Source organism: Magnolia sinica, chromosome 17, assembly GCF_029962835.1.
Source record: "Magnolia sinica isolate HGM2019 chromosome 17, MsV1, whole genome shotgun sequence".
NCBI lineage: Eukaryota > Viridiplantae > Streptophyta > Magnoliopsida > Magnoliales > Magnoliaceae > Magnolia > Magnolia sinica.
The window spans coordinates 20,140,407-20,166,964 of NC_080589.1; the positions used below are offsets into that span (position 1 = coordinate 20,140,407).

General features: G+C 39.8%; 1 protein-coding gene across 7 annotated transcripts; it reads left to right on the plus strand.

The window, feature by feature from the left end:
* Positions 1–575: 575 nt before the first annotated feature.
* Positions 576–25,460, plus strand: LOC131230327 (uncharacterized). Of its 7 annotated transcripts, none has more exons than XM_058226188.1 (9): positions 576–868; positions 9,162–9,620; positions 16,178–16,234; positions 17,381–19,770; positions 20,567–20,839; positions 21,004–21,084; positions 21,742–21,853; positions 24,949–25,015; positions 25,104–25,460. In XM_058226188.1, exons 1-9 carry the CDS (start codon positions 766–768, stop codon positions 25,201–25,203), a joined length of 3,642 nt encoding a protein of 1,213 aa, XP_058082171.1. In that variant the 5' UTR covers positions 576–765; the 3' UTR covers positions 25,204–25,460. The 7 variants fall into 7 exon arrangements, 5 of the variants coding, with proteins under 5 accessions (XP_058082171.1, XP_058082172.1, XP_058082174.1 ...); XM_058226189.1 differs by having other exon boundaries at positions 20,570–20,839; XR_009163982.1 differs by lacking the exon at positions 25,104–25,460 and having other exon boundaries at positions 21,732–21,853.
* The last annotated feature ends 1,098 nt before the right edge of the window (positions 25,461–26,558 follow it).

Consider the following 26,558-nt stretch of genomic DNA (forward strand, 5'->3'; position numbering starts at 1 on the left):
TTTTTTTTCGGATCCTTTAAGCGAAAGTTTCTTATGCTGGGTTCAATAAACAGTACGGTAGACCATCTCACCCAACTCTGCGGGCCCCACCATGTTATTAGAGTAAAATCCACTCCATCCATCATGTACCATCATCAAGTATATAGTATGGGGACAAAAATTAGATCGATACACAATACATTTGGGCCACAAAACAGGAGAGAGTGGAGATGTAATACCAACCATAGGTTTAAGCGTGGGGTGCCCATGGTGGGTTTCTTTCATCAAACTCTTTAATCAGGTTTAAATCACTAGGATAAAGATAAATATACAAAAATAATCCTGATCCAAAAATCATGCGGGTCCCATCACTTGAAATTAGCAGTTCTAATATAAATTTTACATAATTCTCATCTATGTGGCCTACTTGAGTTCTATATAAAGATTAAATTTTTTATGTACGGTTATAATAATTATTCTCACCTGATGGACGGAGTAGATTTTATATATAATATGTGATGGGTCCCACAAAGTTTGAGTGGTTTCCATTCCGCATTAAACAGGTGCGTGTAGACGATTCAGGTCCATGCGGCGAGACACGCTGGCTTCCTTAGTCGCGACAGACGTAGAACGAGTTGCTACAGAAAAGCTCCGAAAAGAAGGGTTGAGATGAGAAGGCTACCGTTCCCAATCTTTCCCTCCAAAAACACCCGTCATCCCAACCGTCCGCTATCCTATTTTTTGTTGTTGGGTTTTTTTTTTCAGTTGAAGGGAGTTTGATCTGAAATGGGTTTTGTTGGAGGAGATGAGGAAGGGAAGAAATCGCTGGAAGATGGCGAAACCCAGATTCTGGCTCTCGACAGTGATGATGATTCTCCGCCGCCTTCCGGTAAGTTTTCATTTCTCTGTATTGATTTCTGCCGCTGATTCTTGAATTTCGAAAGGAAAAAGAAGATGATCGGATGAAAAATGAATTTGGATGAAAGGATGTATTATTAATTAGGAGGAATGCCGTGAGATTCAGGAGTAGCGGACATGTCGATTTGGCGCACTTTTGTGAGTTTCTGGACCATTATTCAGGTGGGTCGCATTGTGAAGATGCCCATGGCTCAAAAATCAGGGCGGTCCGTTCACTGGGTGGGCCGGGTTGTATATTTGATATGGATCGTTATGTGTAGCGCATGGGTCGGTCTCAACTTTGGGTTGGGGTATCTTTACGTGTATGCCACCAATGAGCAGCCTGGGTCTCAGACAAGTGTACTTAGTCTGCACTAGGGCTTGGGTTCGGGTCCACCTGTAACAGACTAATAATGATCTCATAAAAGAAGAGAGTAGACAGGCTTCTTTGAAGGAGTCGATCCTTCAAGATCGTATGATAGAAAATTCTTCTCTGTGTAAATTTTGTTCTCTTTCAACTCAATTAACCAGTAGCTCAATTAATCAATTTCTATAACAATTCCTTTACAAGATACTAGTTCTTATTTGTTGACTATAACCTCACAAAGTAATCAACAACGTAACACCCAATTGACTTATCCAAACAACTCTGACCCAAACCAATTTAGTGTTATTGTTTGACCCGTACAAACAGATCATCTCTCATGTACGTGACATTCCCCCCACCCTCCCTTCAATTAACCTTGTCCTCAAGGTTAGGAAATTGCTCTCTCAGTTTGTTGTAGTTCTCTTAAGTTGCATCCTCTATCTTAGTGCCCTGCCACTTTACTAAGACCTCTGTGACTGCCCAGTTCCTCTTTTTAACCATTCGTTGTTGGAGTATAACTTCAGGTTCTGGGTGAAGGACACCTTCTTTGGTAACTGATTGAAGTGTCGGTTGTGCCGTCATATTCACTCCCTGCTTCTTTTTGAGGCAATAAACATGAAACACAGTGTGTATACGGGCCTCGGGTGGAAGATCGAGCTTATAGGCGATTGGTCCCACATGTTGGATAACTTGGTATGGACCATAGAACCTAGGAGAGCTTGAGAACTCTTCTTACAGAAACGGAATATTGTCGATAAAGTTGTAGATGCAAGTATACTCAATCACCGACTTTGAATTCACGTTTAGTTCAATAAATATCGACAAACTTCTTCATGTGATTTTGAGGATTTGATCTCGACTCTTCGGTTTGTCTTCAACAGCTTGAACTCATGTGGTCATGTGGTGCTAGGTATGTATGATATGAGGCATGGAGGTGAAACTCTATAGATAGCCTCATAGGGAGTTAGCTTGGTAGAAGAACGAGTGTTGGTGTTGTACCACCACTCAGCTAGTGTCAACCATTTCAACCATTCTCTAGACTTTGTTCCCATGAAACAACGAAGATAATTTTCAAGACACCTATTTACAATCTCAGATTGTCCATCCGTTTGGGGATAGTAGGCTGAACTAAGAACGAGTCGAGTTCCTTGCAAGATGAAAAGTTTATTCCAAAATATACTAGTAAAAGTGGGATCACGGTCGCCCATCAATACTAGCATCCGATGTTATTTAAAAATATGATCTATGAATAAACGAGCCATGGTGGCGGCATTATAAGGGTGTGAGAGAGGGATAAAATGGGCGTACTTTAATAGTCGATCTACAACCACCATTATCACGTTCTTGCCTTGTGAGAGTGGAAGGCCCATCTATAAAATCCATGTTGATTTCAGGCTGGTTGGTGCGATGTTTTTGGATTTGTTGCATTAGTACTCATTGCATTCTTTGATGAATCTCTTGAAATCACATCGCATACCAGTCCAATAGAAGTTTGCCTTAATACGTTGTTATGTCTTGTGGTAGGCTGAGTGGCCTGCAGTGGGGCTGCTGTGGAGCTGTTGCAGGACTTGAAGCTTGATAGTCATTTGTGAACCCATGCAGATTTGACCCTTGTAGAAAAGAAGCCTATTATGATAAGTGTATTTGTTAGGTTCTAGTTCACTCTCAGAAAATCGCTCCATCAGTGCCTGTAGTCTGTAGATTCTAGTCGTTGCTATAACCGGCCTTAATTTCATCGATCCACGTGGTAAGCGAGCCCGAGATAGGAAATAACCTGCCTTCCAATTCATCTCCTTGGCGCGAAAAGGCATTTTTGACTTTGTTTTCATGGCCACTCTTATACTCAACCGCAAAATTGTACCCCAATAATTTTGCGATCCATTTTTGTTGCATCAGAATGCACTGCTCAAGTAAAAATTTGAGACTCTCTTAGTAGGTTTTAATCTTGAATTGTTGACTCCACAACTATGGTCTCCACTTCACTACAAATGCAAGAGCTAATAATTCTTTTTCATAGGTGGAGAGGTAAAGAGACTTACCTTTGAGTGCTTGGCTTAGGAACTTCAATGGACGTACCTCTTGCATCAAGACCGCCCCAATTCTATCACTAGATGTGTCACATTCTGTTGTGAATTGCTTTGCAAAATCAAGTAAGGCCGAGATGGGTGGTTCAACCATGACAATCTTGAGCTTCTCTAAGATTTCCCTTGTGACTTCCGTCCATTGAAAATGCCACATGCAGGGGAGTTGATATGTTTGTATGGATCAAACAATAATAATAAATTGGTTAGCATTTGAGTTGTTTGAATAAGTTAATTAGGTGTTAGGTTGTTGAGTATTTTATGGGGTCATAGTCAACAAATAGAATCCCTATAGGTGAGGGTTCGATTCCCCTCCTTGGCTTTACCCGATACATGTGGTTGTGGGTGATTGTGTGTATCCGGAAGGATTAGTCTCACTTCAAAAAAAGAGGTGGGGACACCTTGTGTCTTCAAAAAAAAATAAAATTCAACAAATAGAAACTAGTCTCTCGTAGAGGAGTTTTTATAAGAGTTGATAATGCATGGGCATTTTCACACCGGGCTCGAGTGGGGTAGCCCGTGGGATGCGGGGACACACTCGGGGTGGGTGACTCATGTGATTTAGGGCCCACGGTGGAGGTCTCATGTTCGAGACTCCTCACTGGGGGTGATTAATGCAGGGGCATTTTCACACCAAGCTCGAGTGGGGTAGCCCGTGGGATGCGGGGACACACTCGAGGTGGGTCACCCATGTGATTTGGGGCCCACGGGGGAGGTCTCGTGTTCGAAACTCCTCACCGGGGGTGATTAATGCACATTGCACACGGGGCTTGAGTGGGGTAGCCCATGGGATGCGGGGACACACTCAGGGTGGACGGCCCATGTGATTTGGGGCCCACGAGGGGAGTTCAGCCGAGGTCTAACTCATGAGATGTGAGGCCTGGGCTATGAGATAAAGGGATTAATTCGCCATACTTTAACAGTTTGAGCTTTTAGAGCAAGTGGTTAATTGTCCTGCATCAAATTGGTATTAGAACGAGAGGTCTCGTGTTCGAGACTCCTCACCGGGGGTGATTAATGCGGGGGCATTTTCACACCGTGTTCAAGTGGGGTAGCCCATGGGATGCGGGGACACACTCGGGGTGGGTGACCCATGTGATTTGGGGCCCATGGGGGAGGTCTCGTGTTTGAGACTCCTCATCAGGGGTGATTAATACGCATTTCACACTGGGCTCGAGTGGGATAGCCCGTGGGATGTGGGAACACACTCGAGGTGGGATGCCCATGTGATTTGGGGCCCACGAGGGGGGTTCGGCCGAGGTCTTAACCCATGAGATGTGGGGCCTGGGCTATGAGATAAAGGGATTAATTCGTCATACTCTAACAGTTCGAGCTTTTAGAGCAAGTGGTTAATTGTCCTGTATCAGTTGATTAATTAAGTTGTTAGTTAATTGAGTTGTATTTAAAGAGTTGCAAGAGAATAAAAGTTACAAAGAGAAGAATTTTTTTATTATATTATCTTAGAGGATTGACTCCCTCGAAGAAGCCTATTTACTCTCATATTTTTAAAGATAATTATTAGTCCATTACAAATTGGTATAAGAGCCTTTCGATGCTCCGTTGGCCGAGGGTACCCATTTGCCCTAGTTATTTGAACCCGTAGGTTAGCTTAAGGAAACTCAAGAGTCCCAACAATGTGTTTTTATGAGCTAGCGCAATAGTTGGGTGTCCTTGCTTCAAGTTATGGCATTTCGACCAAACACAAGTACAGGAACGTGAGAACTTGCTAGGAAATTCGGTGAATTGCCATGCCAACAACTCTTAGCCCAACACCTTGGGAGGAATCCATACAAGGGCACTCTGTTTGGACTTTCCCAAGTTCACTGGGAGTGATCTGACAGCGTGGCTCTATCGAGCTCATCGATTCTTCACTTATCATCAAATCCCTCCCCAACAAAGGTTGTTGCTCGCCTCATTTCACATGGAGGATAAGGCACTTGCTTGATATTAGTGGATGGAGAACTTCAGAGTGCTAACAAGCTGGGACACCTTTACCAAGGCCTTCAAGACACGATTTGCCCGACCGCATATGAGGACCCGGGTTGAGACTCTCACCAAGCTTCGTTGAGTGACTTCAACGGAGTACCAAACTTGAGATCCTTGCTAACTGCACAAAAGGATTGACTGAATCCTTTGTGATTAGTTGCTTTTTGGGTGGTCTCAAGGATGACATCCAACTTAGTGTTAAAATGTTCAAGCCAACAACCTTGTTTACGGTATTTGGGTTAGCTCGAATATAAGAAGAAAAGGTGACTACTAGATGCAGGCAAAACCAAAAGTGGGAGTCGTTCCATCCTCCCTTACAATCCATGCGTTGCAAGGAAACTCACCTTACTAGTCCAACGGCTCACACCGTCAGGTTTAACTGCGATGACAAGTGGAGACTAGGCTACAGGTGCAAGGTGCTAAAGTTGCACATATTCGACGGTGCAGAACGGGTCAAAGAAGCTAAGGATAACCCCGATGAAGTCACTACATTGGAAGACACTGATCATGGGGGTATCTGTTGATTAGACCCCCGAAATCTTGCTTCGCACAATAGTTGGAACTTCGACACCACAAACTATGTGGCTACAACGGTACTTTAAGAACCAACTAGTGGTAATGTTAGGGGATTCTTGGAGCACTCATAGTTTCCTAGATCCCTCAATTGCCCGTAGAGCTAATCTATCAATTTGCTCAAGAGGTCAATTTGAAGTAATGGTGGCAAAGGGTGAAAGGCGATGTTGCAAAGGGGTTATTTAATCTTTACAAGGGAATCCTGTCCAAATAGATTTCTACATCTTATCACTTGGTGGGCGTGATGTTATCCTAGGTAGAGCTGGGCAAAACAGATCCGATCCAGTGGATCCGACTCGATCCTAACTGAACTGACGGTCTGGATCGGTGTGGCTTGAGTTAGATATTTCAGATCCGAATGATTTTCGGATCGGGATCGGGTCGTCATCAATCCGGACCGATTCGGTGGATCCGACCCAATCCTAACCGAACTGACGGTCTATATCGGTGCGGCTTGAGTTAGATATTTCAGATCCGAATGATTTTCGGATTGGGATCAGGTCGTCGTCAATCCAGACCGATCCGGTCCGAAACCCGATCCGAATGGATCCGATCTGAAGCCTTAGGAGGATTTTAATGGAGGATATCCATTCATTATTGTTTTCCTATGGTGTGGTCCACCTGAGATTTTTATCCCTCTAATATTTTGTATCAAGCCTTTAAATGATCTGTAAAAATGGATAAATGGCATCGATGAAATACATACATCATGGTGGGGCCCACAGATCATCGACACCACTACTGCTTTCCGTCAGAGGCATCATACCACACCACTGACACCAGCTACCGCCCTAGCCTAGGCTAGCTGTAGCTGGCTAGGTACGTGGTGTGCAAAGACGACACTGACACTCCTCGAGCTCCGAGTTGTACGAATGGTTCAAAGGAGATCAAAGTTGTATGGGCCCCACAGTGATGTATTTATTATATCTACACCGTTCATTTATTTTTAGAGATCATTGGAGAGCATTATCCAAAAAATGAATAATATCCAAAGATCATCTGGACCACACCACAAATAGCAGCAGAGAATAATTTTCACCATTAAACATTTCGTGTAGTCCACTTGATAGTTAGATCTATCTTATTTTTCGTCTCAAGCGTTATGACGAGCTCGCCAAAAGGATGGACGATTTGGATATAACACATACCCCATGATCAGACCCACATAACTTGCTAACGTCATTACAGGCTTACGGCAAGTAACTTGCGTGAAAAGTATTCACTGGACTTTCGTGCAGTGCACATAGCATATGTCCGGTAAAAGTATATATATGGTAACAGAGAGTTCTTTTAGAGCCATGTGGGGCTCGCCTTGATGTATATGTTTTATCTAAGCCGTTCATCCATTTTGACATATCATTTTAGGCTTTGGGCACAAAAAGGAGGTATATTAAAGGTTGAAGTAGACCACACCACATGAAACAGTTGGATTAAATTCATACGATCCAAACCCGATCCGACTCAGTTTCACTGATCGAGTCGGACTCGGTCTGGGTCAGGTCAACCATCCATCGGATCGGTCCGAGTCAGGTGACCCGGACTTGGTCCCGGATCGGATCGAGTTCGGGTCAGGCCATTGAGACTTCGGATCGGGTTGAGTTGGACCCAATCCGATCCAATCCGGACCGATGCCCAGCTCTAGTCCTAGGGGCCCACTAGTTACGGACCTTAGGGCCCATAATATAGGATTTCTCCAATCTATCAATGCAGTTTACTCTAAATAATAGGCGGCATCAACTTAGAGGGGAATCATCCACATATCAACTCCCTTTTACGTGACATGACCCGAACCCAATTGCCCAACCTAAGTTTGGGTTCGGTTGTCAAGGTCCTTGGGTGGGTTCGGGTTGGAAAATGCCAACCCAATTTGAATTTGGTTTGGGTTTAGGTTGAGCAAATTCGCATCAGGGTAGTTTAGGTGGGAATAATCACATGTATTTGGGTCAGGTCGAGGTTGGGTTGGGTTGAGTCAGGTATAGAGGACTTTCTCGGGATGGGCCACTTGCACTGGAATTTGGGTTGGGTCCTTTTGAGGTCGAGCTTCAGTTGACTCACCCAACCTGCCTGAGTTGCCCCGTAGTTGGCACATGCGCAGCTGATGCCTTTTTTAACCTCCATTTGTGTGAATGGATTTAGCATTCATCATTGAACACATGCTAACTCATCCAGAATATGCTCATTGTTGAAAATTTAAATTGTATTTATTCTCAAAATGGGCATGTTATTGTATTTTGTTATTTCATTTTAATTTGCTAACTGGAATTAAACCTATGAATTCTATGTTATGAGTGTTTCGTCATAATGACTTTCCCTTCAATCTTTTGGCTGCATTTGGGTATGTCTGGTCAGGTTTGGCCTGGGTATTGGTTACCCATATTCTGATCCGAGTATGGGAATTGGCATGTTTTCCAAATTCGAGTCATTGGTTCGGGATCCGATCAGATTCAGGTATCCTGTCAGGGTCCTCTCATGTCTAGTTTTGAGCATGAATTGGATCTGGAATTGGGTTGGGATCCATATTCAGTCCATGCTAGAAACATGTGTTTTGTAAGGTTGTAAAATTGTTTAGTGTAATCAAAGGATAAAACAAAAAAGAAAAATCATATATTGGATTACTGACAGATACTCGAACCGGGTAAGTAATATATCCTGATCTCTAATTAGCTCTGAGATCCTCATGCTGACCTGTCGGTATTCAGATTTAAGCACACTAAACATATTTGGTGTTTGGGGCAGTAGAAAATAGAAATTACATTAAGGAGGCTTCTATTTTCCTTCTTCTTAATCTGCCTCAATGTACAATCAAGATAGGAATTCGAAGCTCAACCATGATTTGGTGGTGGCACTTCCTGGCCACTTGGGAACTAAGAAAATTGAAAAATAGGAAATAATCCAGTAATAAAGCTTCATGCTGCATTTTAGCAGCATAGTCTTTTGCACTGCATACTGTGCCACAACATTCTTTATTCTGGACCCCCCCAAGTCATCTTGGTTGGGTGGCTTGATTGTCCAACCAGGGTTACTTTTGAGCCTGTTGCTGTTCCCCTACCAAACCAAACCAAAAGGTGGGCCCTGCTGTTGAGCACAATGGGCTATCTGATCTGTGCTTTGTAATATGATCTGAAACCTTTGGCATTGGATGATTTCCTCAAGAAAAAAAGCCACTTGATTCAAGACAACAAACAAATGTTGCAGTTTTCCTCGTCTTGGACTGATTGTATGAGGACCTGATTCAGTAAAATTTCACGTATTTTTGTTGCATTGTTTTCCCAAAATAGGTGAGAAACTCAAAGATGGGGGTGTGCAATTCGATGATACCCTTCCTCTTGATAGCAACTCTTTATTTGAAACCGAATTGGTGGAAGAAGGTGCTGATCTAGATGGTGAAACCCAAGTTTTGGAAGATCTGGATTGCATTGTGCATGATTTTCACGGTGAAACCCAATTATTAGAAGATACGGATTGCATGACAGATGAATGTGAGAAAGAGGTTGCCGTCGACAGTGATGCCGAAGGAACAGAGAGAACTGAGGTGTTGTTAAGTGATGCTGATGGGGTCTCTGATGATGGGACTACTTCCCTTAAAGTCAATGGCTTTAATGGTGACAGAGAGATGGGAGACAGGGTGACACAATCTGAGAAGGAGCCGTATGTTCCTCCTCCGTGCGCATTTGACAAAGGTGGGAAGGATTTTGTGGTGGATTCGGATGCCTCAACTGATGAAGACTGTAGTCCAGGTCAGTCTTAAATTCTGTAGTAGAAGAATAACAATAATTTGCATGGTTTCTTAGAGATGGTTTTCCTGTGTTCTTTCATCTGGATCATATTGCTATCATTGTCTTCTTTGTGCAACCACTGCCTTCATCATTGTCTTTGTAGTTGCAGTACTGTCCCAACTATTTGGGGTTGACTTAATGAATTCTGTTAATGGAATTTCACTTATTCTTTTGAGTAGGCTTAGTGCTCGAAATAGAATTTCCAAGCTATAAATGGTACATTGAGGGGCTAAAAGAAGAACTAAGGACCTTGTATTCATACATCATAACATTATACTGTGTGATAGTAGCAGCATAACTGTTCTTTTAGTGCACTTAAGCATTTTAAAAAGTCTATTGTACCTTTTTAAAAAAAAATCTAAATCTTCATTAATCCACCGTCAACAACTTCATTTTCTTGTCACACCATCAAGTACCAACCTCCTGTACTGATGATCAAATGGTTAGAATCATTCAATCATTGTGAAGTATGCATGGTAGCCCATGAAATGTTTCCAGGACTGATGAACAGTCCAGATTGATCAATAAAGTTATCCAAGTGTCCAAATGCAACTAGGAGCACAATAACTTTTGCTCCAAGGGGGTAAAAATGATATGTGCATGGTCTTTATTGACTTAGAGAAAGCATATGACAGGGTCACTAAGAGAGATGATCTGGTGGATGTTGAGAAAGGACTAAAGGAATCTGAAGAGGTTACATTGGCATGTCAGCAACATGTACTTAGGAGCAGTTAACTAATGTGAGGACCACTAAAAGAGACAAATGAGTTTCCAATTAAGGTGGGTCTACATCATGGGCCACATTGAGTCCATATCCTTTTGCTTTGGTTATGGATGAGTTAACTAGGCATTTGCATGAAAAGTTTTTTGGTGAATGTTGTTTGCAAATGACACAGTTTTATTGATGAGACAAGGGAGGGGGTCAACGCAAAGGTAGAACTTAGTATTGGTAATCTTCCTCTGGTTTAAATATCCACTAACAAGTGAGTCTTGACTCCTTACATGTTTCTCCATGCATTCCTTTCACCTTGTGGATGGAAAAGAATACAGGTTATCAATAACCAATACAGGTTATCAATAACTGCTACATGTGTGCCTTCACTATTTTTGTTGTTGCAAATTGGTTTGAAAGAGATTCTGGAGGGTCCTTTTAGATATAGCAAATTTGGAAAATGTTTCGTAAATTTGATGCCTTGTCTTGCAACTTGCCATCAGGATATGATCCCCACAAAGGATGATCATATAAATCACATGGTAAAGGAGAAAGAGAAGCTTTGAGGGAAAGGGTTGTGTTAGAGAATGCCTATCTCACATACCTTAATCTTTATTATAAACCCTAATCAACATAAAGAGAATGATGTACATGGGGTGCACCAAAATTAAAATACACGCAGACCAAAGAATATTACAAAAAATACCCATACAAGCCTCCCCCCCAACACACACACACGCGCGCGCGATTTTGAATGTCGGTATCAGCCGGCGTATTGATCCAGAGGAAAAATGATACGATTCGGCATTGCGTATTGGTATTGGGCCATATTGGCCCTTATCAGTCAGTTTTTTTTAAAGCAAAAAAATACGGAAAAATATTAGAAAATGAGATATCCAAGAATCTATCCTCTTTTTCTTTTCTTTTTTCTTTTTTTTTTTTTTTTTTTTGTATTTTAACCATGTATTCAATGGTGTATCAGACCAGTCTTTGATGAGAATGTTGTCTATTGATTTGACTTGTTGAAGGTCAACTAAATGGGCCTTAATTAAACATAAACCAAGCATGATTTGGTGAACAATGGCCCATTACATTGAAATACAATAAAAAGAGCGTGAAAATATAAAAAAGAAAGTGAAGGTTTACCATTCTTTCCGATTTTTTTTCCATAATCGTCCACTTCGCTTCGATTTGTCGATTCTCATTCAAATAAATTATTTTGATTCCAAAATAGGTATAGATCTAGCCTAAAATGAGTTTTTAAGCTTCTTCCATGGTTTAAATGAAAAAACGAAAAGAGACGAGTGAAATTTTGACAAAAAAAAAAATCGAAATCAAAATTGAGCTTTTATGGGTGCATCAGCTTGTATCAGCCCTGTATCGGTGCTGATACGGCCCATATTGGCTGATATAGACCGATATGGGTTAGTTTTTTTTGTATAGGGCCAATATGATCCCGTATCGCGTATTGTCTTGTGTTGATACGGATACAATACGGCCGATATGATACCGATATTTATATCCATGCACACACATACTAATGTACACTACTTTTCCAACAATTGGGTAGTAATGAATTTTATCAATAACAATGGCCCGAGGACAATCTTCAAAAAAAAAAAAAAAAACAAAGAAGAAGAAAAGGAAAAGGAAAAAAAAGAAAGAAAGAATGATTGGCTCTAGTTGTGTGTTGTAAGTTATCATGAGAATTCTAGTGAACCAATCCATTAAACCAATTGAAAATTTTTGATCGACTTATCCAATTCAGAATACGAAATAAGGCTTGTTTGGATTCGTGGAAACAAAAGTGGAGGAAAAGATGTCCTAGGAAACAGTGTTTTCAAGAAACTGTTGGTTCCTCTAATTGTTTTTCATCAAGATTTTTTGGAAATTTTTTTCCTGCATTTCCAAATATATTGTTTGTCAGCATGGAATATTTCATGGAAAATTTACTTTGAAGATGAAAGGTGGCACATATGTGGTGTTGAAGATGGATTGTAGCATCTTTCACATTGTCACATGTGGCACATTGGGCATATATCGGGCGCTTGAAGATTGACAATGGTGCATGTGGCATTTGTGAGATGCTTGAAGATGAACGATGACATGTGGCACATCGGCACATATAGGGCACTTAATATTGTCAGTGGTAAGTAACTAGTGTTTTCAGTAACTTGCGATATTATTGATATATCCTACGATATATCTGGTATCCCTATTGGGCGATACGAAACCTAACTTTACTATCCATTTTCATGATATCATGTAATATATCGCACAATATCACGATATATCATGGATATCACAATATCGTGCAATATATCGATATCAAGTGTGATATTAAAAGGGATTAAAAAAAAAAAAAAAAAGAAAAAAAAAGAAAAAGGAAATGGACATTGTTTTGTCTAGAAAATCCTAAAAAATTCATGAAAATCAAATTTTATTTTATTTTTGCAATAATTTAAAAAAAGTTCCTAGTACGTTGTAAGGTAATTTCGACTAGTCCACTCTAGTTTGTTTGAAGAAAATCTTCAAAAATTTTCTGAAATCACGGTTGTAAGCTTCTTGAGACCGGATTCTAAAAGGTGCATATTTTTACTTTTGATTCATTTTCTTTTCTTTTCTTTTCCTTTTCTTTTTCATTTTTATATGTTATAAATAGTATCAATCGGTAAGAAATCCATGATTTTTCATAATTTGCATAAAAAGTAATGAATTTGGAACTTCGATTTCGAAATTTGGAGGAGATGAGCTGAGTTGCAGAAAATTGGGAAAAAATCGAAATTTCTCCAAAAATTTCCAAATCGGTTGCAATTTTAATGTCCAAACACGAAATCAAACATGTATATAACTTGATTTACACATTCTTGGCAATATGGAGATTTTTCAGAAAGAAATAAATTTTTCATTAAAAAATAATTTTTTTCCTTTCACAATCCATAGGTATAAAAAAATTTGCTTTTAAATGTAATGCTTGTGTTTTGATGCATGTCTTCTTACATTTATAATTTTTTGAATTGTCTTTGAATATAGTTGCATTAGTTCAATTAGATAACGCATAAATCTGGACCCTATACACAAGAAACCTATTATGTGAACTTGTTTTTTGTGATTATTTATTTATTTATTTATTTCTAAGTGTGTATTGGTGTCTTTTTAAATAATATCCCTAAAGTTCCATTGAAAAATTCGACCAATTTCCCAGTGTTTCCTAATAACAGCAATAAATTATGTGATACAACCAATATGTATCTGTATTCCAAGGGTGCGATACATTACCCAACAATGATATGAAAAACATTGGTGGTATGTATAAAGCGCTTGAAGTTGAACAATGCCATATGTTGGACACTAGTCTAATGGTACATGTGGGGCACTTAAGATGACAGTGTCACATGTTGCACATTGACATGTGAGGCATTTGAAGATGGGTGTGGAACATGTCGCCCATGTAGCACATTACTATGCATGGTACTTTAAGATGGACAGAGGAACATGCTGTGCAAGTGGCACATTGGCACATGTTGGTGATTGAAGATCAATTGTGGCACTACAAGGCACTCAAAGATGGTAAGTGGGACATATGGCTAACACATGGGGCGTTTGGTAGAGATGTGTTGTTTCCTCTCCTTTCTCAAATTCTTGGAAATTACATTTCTTAATTATGGACAAGGAAATAAAGAAGCAACATTTTCCAGCAAATGGAAGGGAAGTGAAAAAATTTTTCCAGGAAATTTGCGACAGTAAACAACGGAATCATTGTTTCCACTGAAATGGTGATTTACATTTTGGCAAATCCAAACAGGCAAAAACCTAGGTTCTGTGGACTGATCCATGCAGTATGACACACCCAAAAAAATAGATACATACATTCATGGATACATATGCATGCACAGATGTACACATGTATGCGCATATGTATTACATTGAGAGAATGCTATTAAGTGGAGGCTGAAGCATAGATTGTCACATATATGTACATACATACATAATTCCATTGAGAAAATGCATAATTCCATTGAGAGAGTGCTATTAACTGGAGGCTCAGGCAACAAACCAATGAGTACAAGTTTCCATTCATCCTCTTGAGTCCACCCTAATTATGTAAGCAGCTTCTCCAATGTCTCTAGTATCAAACTTGGGTTGGTAGTGGAGCCTCAATTGTCTCATATATGAAATTGGTAAACTAGTATATGAAAAACTGTCTCCGTACCAAATTGGCGTGATCCAGGGATGATTTTGTTTATCAGACCTCTAATTCACTAAATAACTTGAGCAACTTGCAAATTCATTCAGCTAGAGTAAGAATAGAGGAGGAAACACGAGTGGAAAGTACCCTCATAACCAAAAGCCCCCAAAACAGTTTGGTTTTCTTGCTAAATCTGTCAACAGATCTCCTACAAAATCCCCCCTTTACATGTTTATATAAACTCTAAATGTTGACAGAAACTCTTTAAACAAATAGATTTTTTTGAATAACTATTCAGCTCTCAGTTAGAAACTAATTTTGGACATTACCTCCATCTATAACAGTTCCATAACTTTTCAAATTCTACTCAATGAAACTGCCAGCCCCTAATAGAGTCCTAAAACCTTCTTCTTTGCCAATGGATTATAGAGAATGAACTCCAAAGAAAAGTCCTTGGGATGTCCTAAATCCATTCGAACTCCTAAAAATTAGATAAAAGAAGTAGAACCTCCACAACTTTTTTCCCAACAAAAATTTTGTTATCACTCAATAAAGTAAAAACACTAGAACTCCCTAAAAGGTTTTCTGCAACTCATTTTATTTTCTGCGCAAACTGAACCATCTAGGCCCCAGTACTGACATCATGGTATTCAAACCACTAATATTTTCCATTCCAAATTGTTCAATACAGATTGTGGTTCATTTGTGATCCTAGTCACTGCTTTCACAAATCTAAATTTGTAGTTGTAAGTTATAATATAAATTTATGTTTAGAACGTAGAAATTTATACTTTGATTTATGCAATACCATGCATATAATATAATTATGCATGTAGGACCTATAATCAAGGTATTCTATATCAGTAATGGTGGTCGTAGTGGTCACCACCATTATCGATACGGGTATCGGCCGATACGGGGGTGTAACGATTTTTTTTTTTTTTTTTTTGGCCCGAAAAATTCTGGAAAAATATATATATAATTCAAAATAATGTAAGTATTCCGAGTATGCATTCATTTTTATTTTTTATTTTTAAACATGTTTACGGTAGCATAACAGTCCACTCTTGGTTGAGAGTGTTGTATCTAGTGAATTTATGAACATGGTTATGTGTCTCTAATATTTACATATCATAATCAAGCATTAGAACTAGAAATCTGAAAAAGAGTGAGTAAATAATTTTTGGAAAAATGGCCCTCGGAGTTTCTATTTGCCCAAATCGCTTCAATCTACTATTTTAATCCTAAAAACTATAGTAAGAGTGGTCGAAATTTGTTGCAAAATAATCTACAAAAGTTTTTTGGAATAAGAAAAGTTTAAAAATAAGGAGAAAATAGGTTTAAATAGAAAAAAAAAAAAAAAAAAAGTGGTCGTTTTTTGACAGTTATAGGGATAATGGTCGTTATGCCCCATAATGGACGTTACAGTCCTAAAAAACCAGTTGTCATGTTTCACCCGTATCGCGTAATGGTCAAATTACTGGTTTGTTGTAAAATTTTGCCAATAAATTTTGTTTGACCCTGATAAAGCATCTATTTCCTTTTTTGACTACTTCAACAATCATAATACTTTCACCATTCACTGCTAATTACCTTCCTCCTTTTTCTTCCATTCAGCGAGACATCATGTTTCTTCTGCATCACCACACGTGAGTGCAACTGGATCAAATCCTGGTATGTCAATTCTTTTTCCTTTTTCCTCTCTCTCTCTCAACCTCAAGAATTGGCAAGTTAATTAATCTATTTGGGCAAAGTTAGAGTAGGCATGTTTTTCCTCCAATTGGAAAGTAATTGTGATCAGTGTTTTAAAGAGCTTCACTATGTAGCGTGTAGCTTGCACTACGTTGCGGAGCTTAGCCTTAACACTTTATAGCTCACAAAAATAGCTTAAGTTGCTTGTAGCCTATGCTACATAATAATTTGTCTACACTGCATGATAATTTGCATATGCTACACACTACATAGAGTATGTTACACGCTACGTAACACACATTACAAGTTATTTTTTAATACAACATTAAAATAATTTAATGTCTTCAATGATTTGTTACATTTTTATTTTCAATAAAAATTAGTTAATATTTTCAATGCTTTTGGTAAAATAATACAAGTAACAATATTAAATCATTTTTATTTTTTTTGCTCTTTCTTTACCTTTGATTGAACCACATATCATGAAATTTTGTAAATTTCATTATTAATCAGCCTAATTTTGGTGCAAAATATCATGAAATTGGTGCAACCAAGCACAACCTCATTAAAAATATAGTAGCAGCATGTAGCTTCCGATACACCCTATGTAGCTTACGCCTCACGCTTCAGAGAGGTGAACGCTAAGCTACACGCAATTCACTATTTAAAACACTGATTGTGATACGTCCTGTTGTTTCTTATGAGGACTTGGTATGAGTAAATAGGTTGAACTACTTTGTTTTCCACCGTCTCTTGGATGGTGACCACTCATCAACCTTGCACAGGTATAAATGTACACTAATTCACGGATCCTTAAATGTGGGCACCTATCCAACTGGTTTCATAACATAGATGGTTAAAAGAAAATTAGTGAGTGGTCCAAACTCAATGACCACTATCAGATGGTAAGATCACCTTGCCAATGTGGTCTTCTGTCTAAGTTCTATTCCACACTTGCGGACTATGATGTGGGGAGTTTGGATTGATCTACATGCATTGCAAATCTATGGTTGATGAGTCATTAGTTAAGAATGGTGGAAAACACAGTGGTGTAGCCCCATGCATATAGGCGATGAAGTCACTATATTAACCTACATATTCTCTTGTATGTTGTATCTGCTGACTCAGGATCTGCACGAAAAAGCTTCACATCAGTTCGTGCGGAGTCCTTGCGGTCTTCTGGTCTTGCTGCGGCTCTCAGTATGACTCCCAAGGGAACTGACGTTGAACCAAATCCCACTTTGAGTAATAGTGGATCAGAGCAAAAGCAAGACAATGCTAAAGTTTCAAATCCTGGTACTGATGGCATAAAAAAGGATGATGTTCTCAACAGCTTAAGTCACCGGACTCCTTTTATTGGCATTGAAATGTCTGAACGACATCAGGATCATGCGGCTGAGAACTGTCATAGGACCAAGAATGCAAGGGCAAGAAAACTTTTTAGTGAAAGTATACCGGCGGGAAACGTGGAAATCATAAACAAGGTTGATGACCCAACTGAAAAATCTGACTCATTTAAATTGCTTGTCAGCTCAAATGGTACTGCTGGGTTAAGCTATGTCGGGTCACAGGAGCCAGGTGAACAGTCACAAGCCAATGCGTTGGACATTGTAGATAAATTTCTATCCATCAACGATGTAGAGGTATCTGGAGAAGTGAGGCCTGGCAAAGACCTTGGTGGGAAATCGCCCCACATCTCGAGTGCAAAAGGGGCTCAAAGTTTGGCTAAAAGATCTGATCTTAGAAGTCCGGTGGTCAAGGAAGGGATCTTTGACTGGATTGACAGTCATGAGGATGAGGGTGGGGGAGAATTCTTCAGCAAAAGAAAGGATGCTTTGCTTGAAAGCAAACGCCGCATGCGGAAATCACATACCCAACCTCGGAAACCCAAGCATGCTGAATTCAAAATAACTAGAGATGCAGTTGATAAATTCGGAGAGAAAGAAGAAGGCACAATCTCTCAAATCGGTCGGAAAATAATAGGTTTAACTCATTCAGATTCAAGGCTAATTTTGCACGGAGGTGATGGAGTACAGTTTTCTAAGGCAAAAACAAAGAAGAATCTCTTGAAGGAGCTGGATGAACAGTCTAATGCAGCGGTTTCAGGGCAGCCATTGGAGAAAACTGCCATCGAAGGAGGTTCACCTAGTTTATATGATGTTGGTATTGATACTCAATTGGCTGCTGAAGCAATGGAGGCCTTAGTTTGCGGGCCATCTGCTGATCATGATCTCATGGATGTGCATCCTGTGGCAAGAAACTCAACTGAACGTTCCTCCAGGAGTGCAACAAAGAACAAAGCCCGTTCAAAGCATGTTTCTGTTAGGAAGAGGTCTTGTTCTACATCTGATTCAGAGGAAACTACAAGAAAACCCAAGCAAACAAAGAGCACAAAATTTAGGAAAGGTCTTAATCCTTTTAGGAAACACTCAAAGGACTCAAGCACTAAGAGTTCAGGGAAAGAATCGGCAGTAAAAGCAAACTCAAACGGGGAAAAGCGGAAGCATGAAGAAGAACACTTCACCAACCGGGAATCTCCCAACGGTAATGAATGCTTGAGTGGAAAGTCTTCTAAATCCGTCGAGAGAGGGAAGACACGAGGAAATGTGGATGTGACTCACATAAAAAAGGTGGACTCATCAGCATCAAATGGGCATGCCTCGATCGAGAAAGGACTTGTACAGGGGCATGGGACTGTTACACCTATTGCAAGCCGGACGAGACAATCGAAAACAATGAATCAATTGAAAAAGAACAGGATTTCATATAATCAGCTTCCAGTGGAGGATAGTATCCTTGGGAGCAAAAGAAAGGGGAGCAATTTCGTGAGTTATCCCAAAGGGAAGAGAACACGCCGTAATATGTCAGATGATTTAAACAATGCTGCCAACTTGACTGGCCTACCCATTGCAACTGATGCTATGGCAGAAGTCAATGCAAAATCATCTGCACAACAGAAACAGTCAAAAACCGATATGGGAAATTATTTTGTGAGCCTAGATACAGTGAAGAGGAAAGCAAGATCATCCAATACGCCCATGCCACCATCCTTGCTTGGGCCATGCATGCCTTCTGAAACTGATCAGATGGGTTCCATCACTGTCATGAATGAGGAAATACCCCCTGAAAATCTGACATCACCCACCTCTGGTGTACTGACATGTGCCGGTCAGAAATATGGTGTTGAGTCTGCTAGAACGCTTGTTGAAGATGCAAGAGGAAATGCCGGTTTAGAAGGATCCCCAAAGGGAAAAGTCCAACCATCTCAGTCAGCCTTTACTACACCTTCAAAAGATGTGCATGCAGTATCACCTATTTGTGCGGGTGATGACCGCCAAAAGCAATCTAGCAAGAAAGGGTTATCAAGATCATCTCTTGCAAGGGAGCTTATTAGGTTAGATGCCTCCGAAGCAGTGCAAGCTCATTTGAAGGATATGCGAAGACGAAGAGATATGGCTAGTGTGAGTGTTTTGTTTAGTCATCACTTGGGTGAAGATATAATTAAGCAGCAGAGAAAGGTAGTTCCTTAATTCAGATTGAATCATCACTTGTATTTTTAGAGTGGGTGCTATCCTTTGATGCCTGATAACATTAGCATGCTTCAACTCATCAACCATAAATGTGGCATAATTGCATGCCAATTTGGACTGTCCAAATTTGTGGGCCACACTGTTGGAGCATAGCCCCAAAATCACACTGCTTAGATGATCTTTGCTGTTGATTTCGGCAATTAAATTTAATTAGGGTGCTACTCAGGTGGGTTGGGTTGGGTTGAGGGTCAACCTGAGCCCAACATGACCTCAAGAAGACCAAACCTGCAACCCAACTCAACCCAAATTTCAACCCGAGGTGCCCAACTTGATTTCCTCTATAGCCGACCCAACCCAAGCGAAATACATGTGATTATTCACAACCTGACCTAACTTGACTGAAATTTGCTCAACCCAAACCCATCCCGATTTCAAATCGGTTTGGCGCTTTCTAACCCAAACCTAACCTGAGGACCTTGACAAACCGACCCATACTTGGGTTGGTTCAATCACATTCAATTTGAACCAAACCCTTGTTGCAGCCCTTTCACCAATTGAACGGCTGGGATCATCTGAGATAAGTGTGATTTTTGGGCCATGCTCCATCCAAAATGGAGCCCATAATTTGATTGACCTGGATTGGTGTGCATGTATGCCCTCTGTAGCATGCATGGGTTTGCAGTAGCTTAGTGAGTTGTGGGTTACTAGTTTCAACTTCTCCCAGTGTTATCCCTACAAACAGGTACACATCAACTGGTGATTATGTGTGTTCTTTTCTTGGTAGAAGATTTTGGCCCGGCTTGGAGTCTCCACTGCATCCTCTTCTTGGGATGCAACACACTTCATAGCAGATAAGTTTGTGCGTACGAGGAACATGTTGGAAGCGGTGGCTCTCGGTAAACCTGTGGTGACACATTTGTGGCTCGAGAGCTGCGGGCAAGCAAGCTGTTTTATCGATGAGAGAAATTACATACTGAGGGATACCAAGAAGGAGAAGGAGATTGGCTTCAGCATGCCTGCTTCTTTGGCTCGTGCATGCCACAGTCCGCTCTTACAGGTTGTTGGGAATCTCCCGTAGACTCAAATGGATGAAATCATTGTTCACTTTGCAATAACTTAAAGAATTCCATGCTGATTGAGTTTGTTGAAGGTTTTTTTCCCCTGTAATTAACAGTTCAATGTCTTATTTTATCTTATGTCTTTTCTTCATAACCTCTTCAGGATAAAAGGGTGTTTATCACCCCTAATGTTAAACCTGGTAGAGAAGTTGTCACAAGCTTAGTCAAGGCAGTTCACGGCCAGGTATAAATTTTTGGTGCAAATTTCGTGAGGGGAATTATTTGATACTCTGGCTGAGTGGTGCTCCATGCACATGCACAGAAAAATTATCCACATGGCATGCCTGTATGTTAAATTAAACAGCCCAAATAGGACCACCGTAGATGAGGGCCATGAGTCACAACCCCAAAATCAATTGATTAGATGATCATGGCCCGTGAGTAATTGACATTCGTTTGTTGATAATAAAAAAAAAAGCTCAGTCAGTATCTGCCATGTGTACAATTTTTATGTGGAACATCACTTATCTTTCTTTCTTTTTTTTAACACACAAATACACTCATAGACACACCCCACATGGTTACTCAAACCCATGGCCTCGGTGCTGAAACGCACTCTATCTAGTATCTACCACTGAGCCATGGGTTGGATCACTCACTCTGCCAGTATTATTTTTCTCATATTTTTATTATGAAACCCATGCTTTTGCCCTTTCTTTTATCTTCCATGTATTACTTTCTTTATTTTTGTTCCTTTAAAAAAGACTTTCTTGTTTTATACCATATGCACCAAATACTCAAATCTGTTATCTTCTTGTTTTGTTGAACTTCAAAGATGCATTGAGATCCCATTTATCTTTTACTTCAATGTTTATTGAATTTCAATTGAAGTTCTTCTCAGGCAATGGAGAGAATAGGGAGATCTGCAATGAAGGATGATAAAATTCCGGACAATCTTTTGATCCTTTCATGCGAAGAAGATTATACAATCTGTGTGCCTCTCCTTGAAAAAGGTAAAGAATCTCATCTATCTTCTGGACTTTTGAACCCTAGTTTAAACCCTCATCAGGTCAACTCAAAATTCAACCAAGTTCGTTCTTGATATACAACTCAGTTTTTTTTTTTTGACATACAACTCAGTTTTGATGAACTTTTGATGCAGGACCAATGCATGAAGCTAGATAATGAGTGGAGATCATTCAACAAATTAATTTAATTAATCAAAACCACAAAACATGCTAACATCATCACACATCTCAAGATTCTAAGAAGAAAAACTAAATTAAAAAACAACACCCTGCAAGATCATTAAATACTTGAAACTATGATCCAATGGATGTGGGAACATCCAAATAACATAGGAACAAGTCTAATTCAAAAGGGAAAACCAAATATTAACTAGGGCCTGCTTGATTAGGATGTCGGTAAACCTAGGGTTTAGGAAAGTAGGGGAAAAGACAAAATTAGGGTTTAATTGGGTGAATTGATTAAGGGGATTGATGGCTTTAGGTATTATTCGTGGGGAATCAGGGTTTTTTATGATGGCTGATAGGAAGTTAGGGAATTTAGGTCAGTTAAGGAAATTAGGGATTTAGGGTTTTAGGGTTTGGGAAATTGGGGAAATTGGGAGATTAGAGAATTTAGGGTTAGGGTTAGGGTTTATAGGTAGGAATGGAAGGAGGTTTTGATGTAAGAGAAGTGGGTTTATCACCCATAAGCAACGTATGAAAACTTGTGGTACCACACCATCTCTCCACCAACATGTCACTTGTATAGGAGTGTAGAACATCAGTACCATGAAGATCACCCGGCACAACAATCAGGCCAATCCACTCATTAGGTAGGCCACACCATTTGAATCAATGGACAATTGACAGTCTAATTTAACATACAAGGGTAGCCCGCCTAGTGTGTGGATCAGCCAATTTGTGAGAAAGGGTGATTTTCATGGTAGGGCCTGCCGCTTTCATGGTTCTGACGTCCTAAAACAAATGGCATGTTGGCAGGGAAGATGGTGCAGTACCACCAAGGAATGGGTTTGAACTTTAAAGCCAAACATCTCTTATAACTTCCCATGTTATTTGTTAACTTTATTTACTCGTGGTTTTCTTTTCTTTTTCTACTTTGATGGAGTTCTTCTTCTTACAAGATTTGAGGGGTCTTCATGCTGATTTGTTCCAGTAGAGATTGAAGCTAAGCAACTATATATATGGTTAGCACCGCAGCTAGGAAAAATGCATAAACAACTGGTGGTTTATATACAACTGATACAAACAACAATTATAGGCTGGTATTATTGTTGTTGGTGGTCAATGATATGAAATATTCAAGGTATCATAAGGTTTTAAAAAATGCTGATATTATCAATAATATAGGCCAATACATGCTGATATCACGATATTATCAATAAAATAGACCAATACGCGCTGATATCATGATATTATCAATAATATAGGCCAATACACACCGATATCTAGGGGTGTCAACGGTGCCAGGTTAGGGCCTGGCTGAGCTCTGTCCAAGCCCAGCCTGCATTGTCCAACGTAGACCTGGCCTGTGATGGGCCAAAACAGTTCAGCCCGCATGTTTTTGCTGTGCCCGAGCCCGAAACAGAGAGAGAGTTTCCATGGAAGGGTGGGATCTGGAGGCAGTGATTAGAGGGTGTGGCATCCCTAATCCCTCCACTGCTTCAACTACAGAAGAAGATCCCTTCTCTTTCCTTCCACCCCATCAGCTCCTCCAGAAGGACATTGATGACGAGCAGCATCTCCTCTGCTTATCCAAAAAGCATCATGCAACAAGAACTGGAGGATTCATGAAAACCCTTCTCCTCCTCCTTTCTTCAAGCCCAGCAGGAACAATCACCACCAACTCCAAGTCCCTCAATCCAAAAGGAGGTCGGTTTGCTTGTTTTTACCTCCGATTTCTCGTACCTCAGAGCAGGAAACTGAAGCAAATCCTAATTACAGCGGTGTTCTCCAATTTTGTTCGGGGGCACTAATTACAAACCAAGCTTACGGGCTTTCGGACATCTATGTCCAAGCCTGACCCATTTTGAAACGGGCTTGATTTTTAAGCCTGAGCCCAGCCCTTGGGCCCGTTACTCTGCCCAAGCCCAGCCTGAGGCAGGCCAGGCCTGGAAGTCCAATGGGCCAACCCTGCCCATTGACACCCCTACCAATATCTTGAGATATCGAAAATAGCCCGAGATATCAGCTTTCCTCCTTTAGTATAAATACATTGTATAATCGATGCATGATACTATCCCATGTATTGACGGTTGCAAACTAGCTAGTATGAAAATCAGAAATTGAAAAAATAAAAAATATACAAAATCCTCAATTTTTTGGATTTTTTTTCTTTCTGTTTTTGATGGAATCTTATCCTAGGGGGTTTTACAACAACACTTGTTTTTGACATCAAAACACGGTTTTGGTGGGGAAATCATTATTGAAGAGTGGAATTGGGCCGGAACTCAAAGCTGAGAAAAACCTATTTATTTATTTATTTGTTTTCATATTAGCATGGATATGGATTCTATTAAGAAAGTCCATTTCTATGCATGATTTTCATGTATTAACATAGATTTGAGAGGAACAAACAGATATTTAAAGTGCAAATGGAGAAAATTAGGGAAATTCGAACTTTCTCTGTTTTTACCCTTAAAAATTGTAATGCAACTGTGGAAAAAGTTTATGTTGATTATTGTTGTCTGGTCTACAGACTGGCCACACCCTTTTTTTCTTCTTCTTTTTTGGCTGGCAGCCCACAGTTTTGTCCCCTTGACAATGGAATACTATCATGCTTAGTTTCTTTTTCTTTCTTTTCTGTTTTTGTCCCCCCTTAATCTTCTAAGTCCCAATCGTGTAATCACATGTCTTTTAACATCTCCCAAAGTTTCACCGGAAATTCCACTATTTTCCTAATGTTCCCCTCTGAGTACGATACGTTTCCCAGTATTTGTGATATTATTGACAACATCAATATGTTTCCATATACCATGGGTGTGATACATGTGGAGATAACATACATAAAATATTGTTAACAACCACTTAAGCAAGCAATCAGGTTTGGTCAACATGCCTCATGGGTTTGATTTTACTTGCAGGTGCAGAGGTTTATAGTTCAGAACTTCTACTGAATGGAATCGTCATTCAGAAATTGGAGTATGAGAGGTCAGTAGTACAAATGAACAGAGCAGTCAGTATCTTTCCATTAGCTTCTGAACTTTTGTAATGATCATTCCTTTTCTAATGGACCCAGGCATCGACTTTTCACGGATCATGTTAAGAGAACCCGAACGACGATATGGTTAAGAAATGAAGACGGCAATCAGTTTCATCCTGTAAGCAGACATACATAGGTTTTTCTTTTTCTTTTTCTTTTCTTTTTCTTTTTCTTCTTCTTCTTCTTCTTTTTTTTTTTTTTTTGCCCCTGCTTCCCATCATTGCTTCTCATCTTCTCTTCTCTCCTAGGGAGGTTTTTTTTTTTTTTTTAAATGTATTTATTGTGAATGTGTTAGATAAGTGGGTTGGGAATTAAGGTACAAATGAATATTGTACAGTACACTTGTTTGTATTTCAATGGAAAATCATGTAATGTTTTGTGCATCTTCTTCTTTTTTTTTGTGCTCAGTTTTCTTTTATATTATCTGACTTCCGATAAAAGCACGTAGTTTTCATATCTTTATATAATTCATGAAAATAAATAAATCTTTTTTTTCTTTATGAACACGATTTCGGCAAAATACCTGGACGTTATAAGCGAATGCGGATGACTCGAAAATGTAGAATCATCAGTATATAATTGACAAAGGGGAAATGATATTCATATGCCGTGTTTTTTACTCGTTGATTAACTGTGGGGCCTGTTTGTCGGTGATCCAGATTGTTCATCTGATGGTTCCCATGTGAGTGTGAGATTCCTCATAAACTCCCCAAGATGAAACAATCGTAATCTGTTGATCTATATATCCTGCCAAGATAAAAAAATGGAGCAATGGTCTACATAGCCACAGCTAAATAAAGAATACTGAATGTGGGAGTGGTACGATCTTCCAACTTACGAGATTTTTGGGAACCCCATCTATTCACATTGGGTTTTATTAGATGAATTATCCTTTATTTCTTCTATTTTGAATCATTTGTTCTTGATGGTATTAACATCTGAATTGTTTTCAGTAGGATGGTGTTGACAAAAGACAATAAGACGTGGCTGTTAATATGGGTTTCTGAGGCAGGCTTGGGCTTAAAATAAATGGGGGGTGGGTTGGATTCAGGTTAGAAAATGTGGCCCGTTTAAGTAAACAAGTTGGGCTTTGATTGCTCCCTACCCGACCTGACCCTGCCGATATAGTTATTAATGGGCTGGTACAGATGACCTGGCCTGACTCAACACGAAACCCTAAATAAATAAATAGAAAAAATAAGTAGGTGCATCAACATGATGTATGTATCCACTAATTGGATTCTGTAGGGCTGTGAATAGCAGCTGAAGCCAACCCCCGTCTTATTAGCCTGTAGACAGCCTTGGGATTGAGCTGCCATACCTTTAATCGCATATTCCAAAACTCACCTGATTACAATTAAATAGGTTGGGTTAGGTCGGGCATGGGTTTGCTGACTTTTAAATAGGTCGGGTTGTAGTGGGTCATGGGTTGGACTTAGCTTTGGAGATTTTAAGTGAGTTGGATCGGGCCACATGGTAATGGGTCATGAG

Bases quoted from the DNA above. Each gene is read 5' to 3' on its own strand.
- LOC131230327 (XM_058226188.1), top strand. From the start codon at position 766: ATGGGTTTTGTTGGAGGAGATGAGGAAGGGAAGAAATCGCTGGAAGAT. The intron at 20,840-21,003 runs GTTGTTGGGAAT...TAACCTCTTCAG, and splicing joins GCCACAGTCCGCTCTTACAG to GATAAAAGGGTGTTTATCAC. The intron at 25,016-25,103 runs GTCAGTAGTACA...TAATGGACCCAG, and splicing joins CAGAAATTGGAGTATGAGAG to GCATCGACTTTTCACGGATC.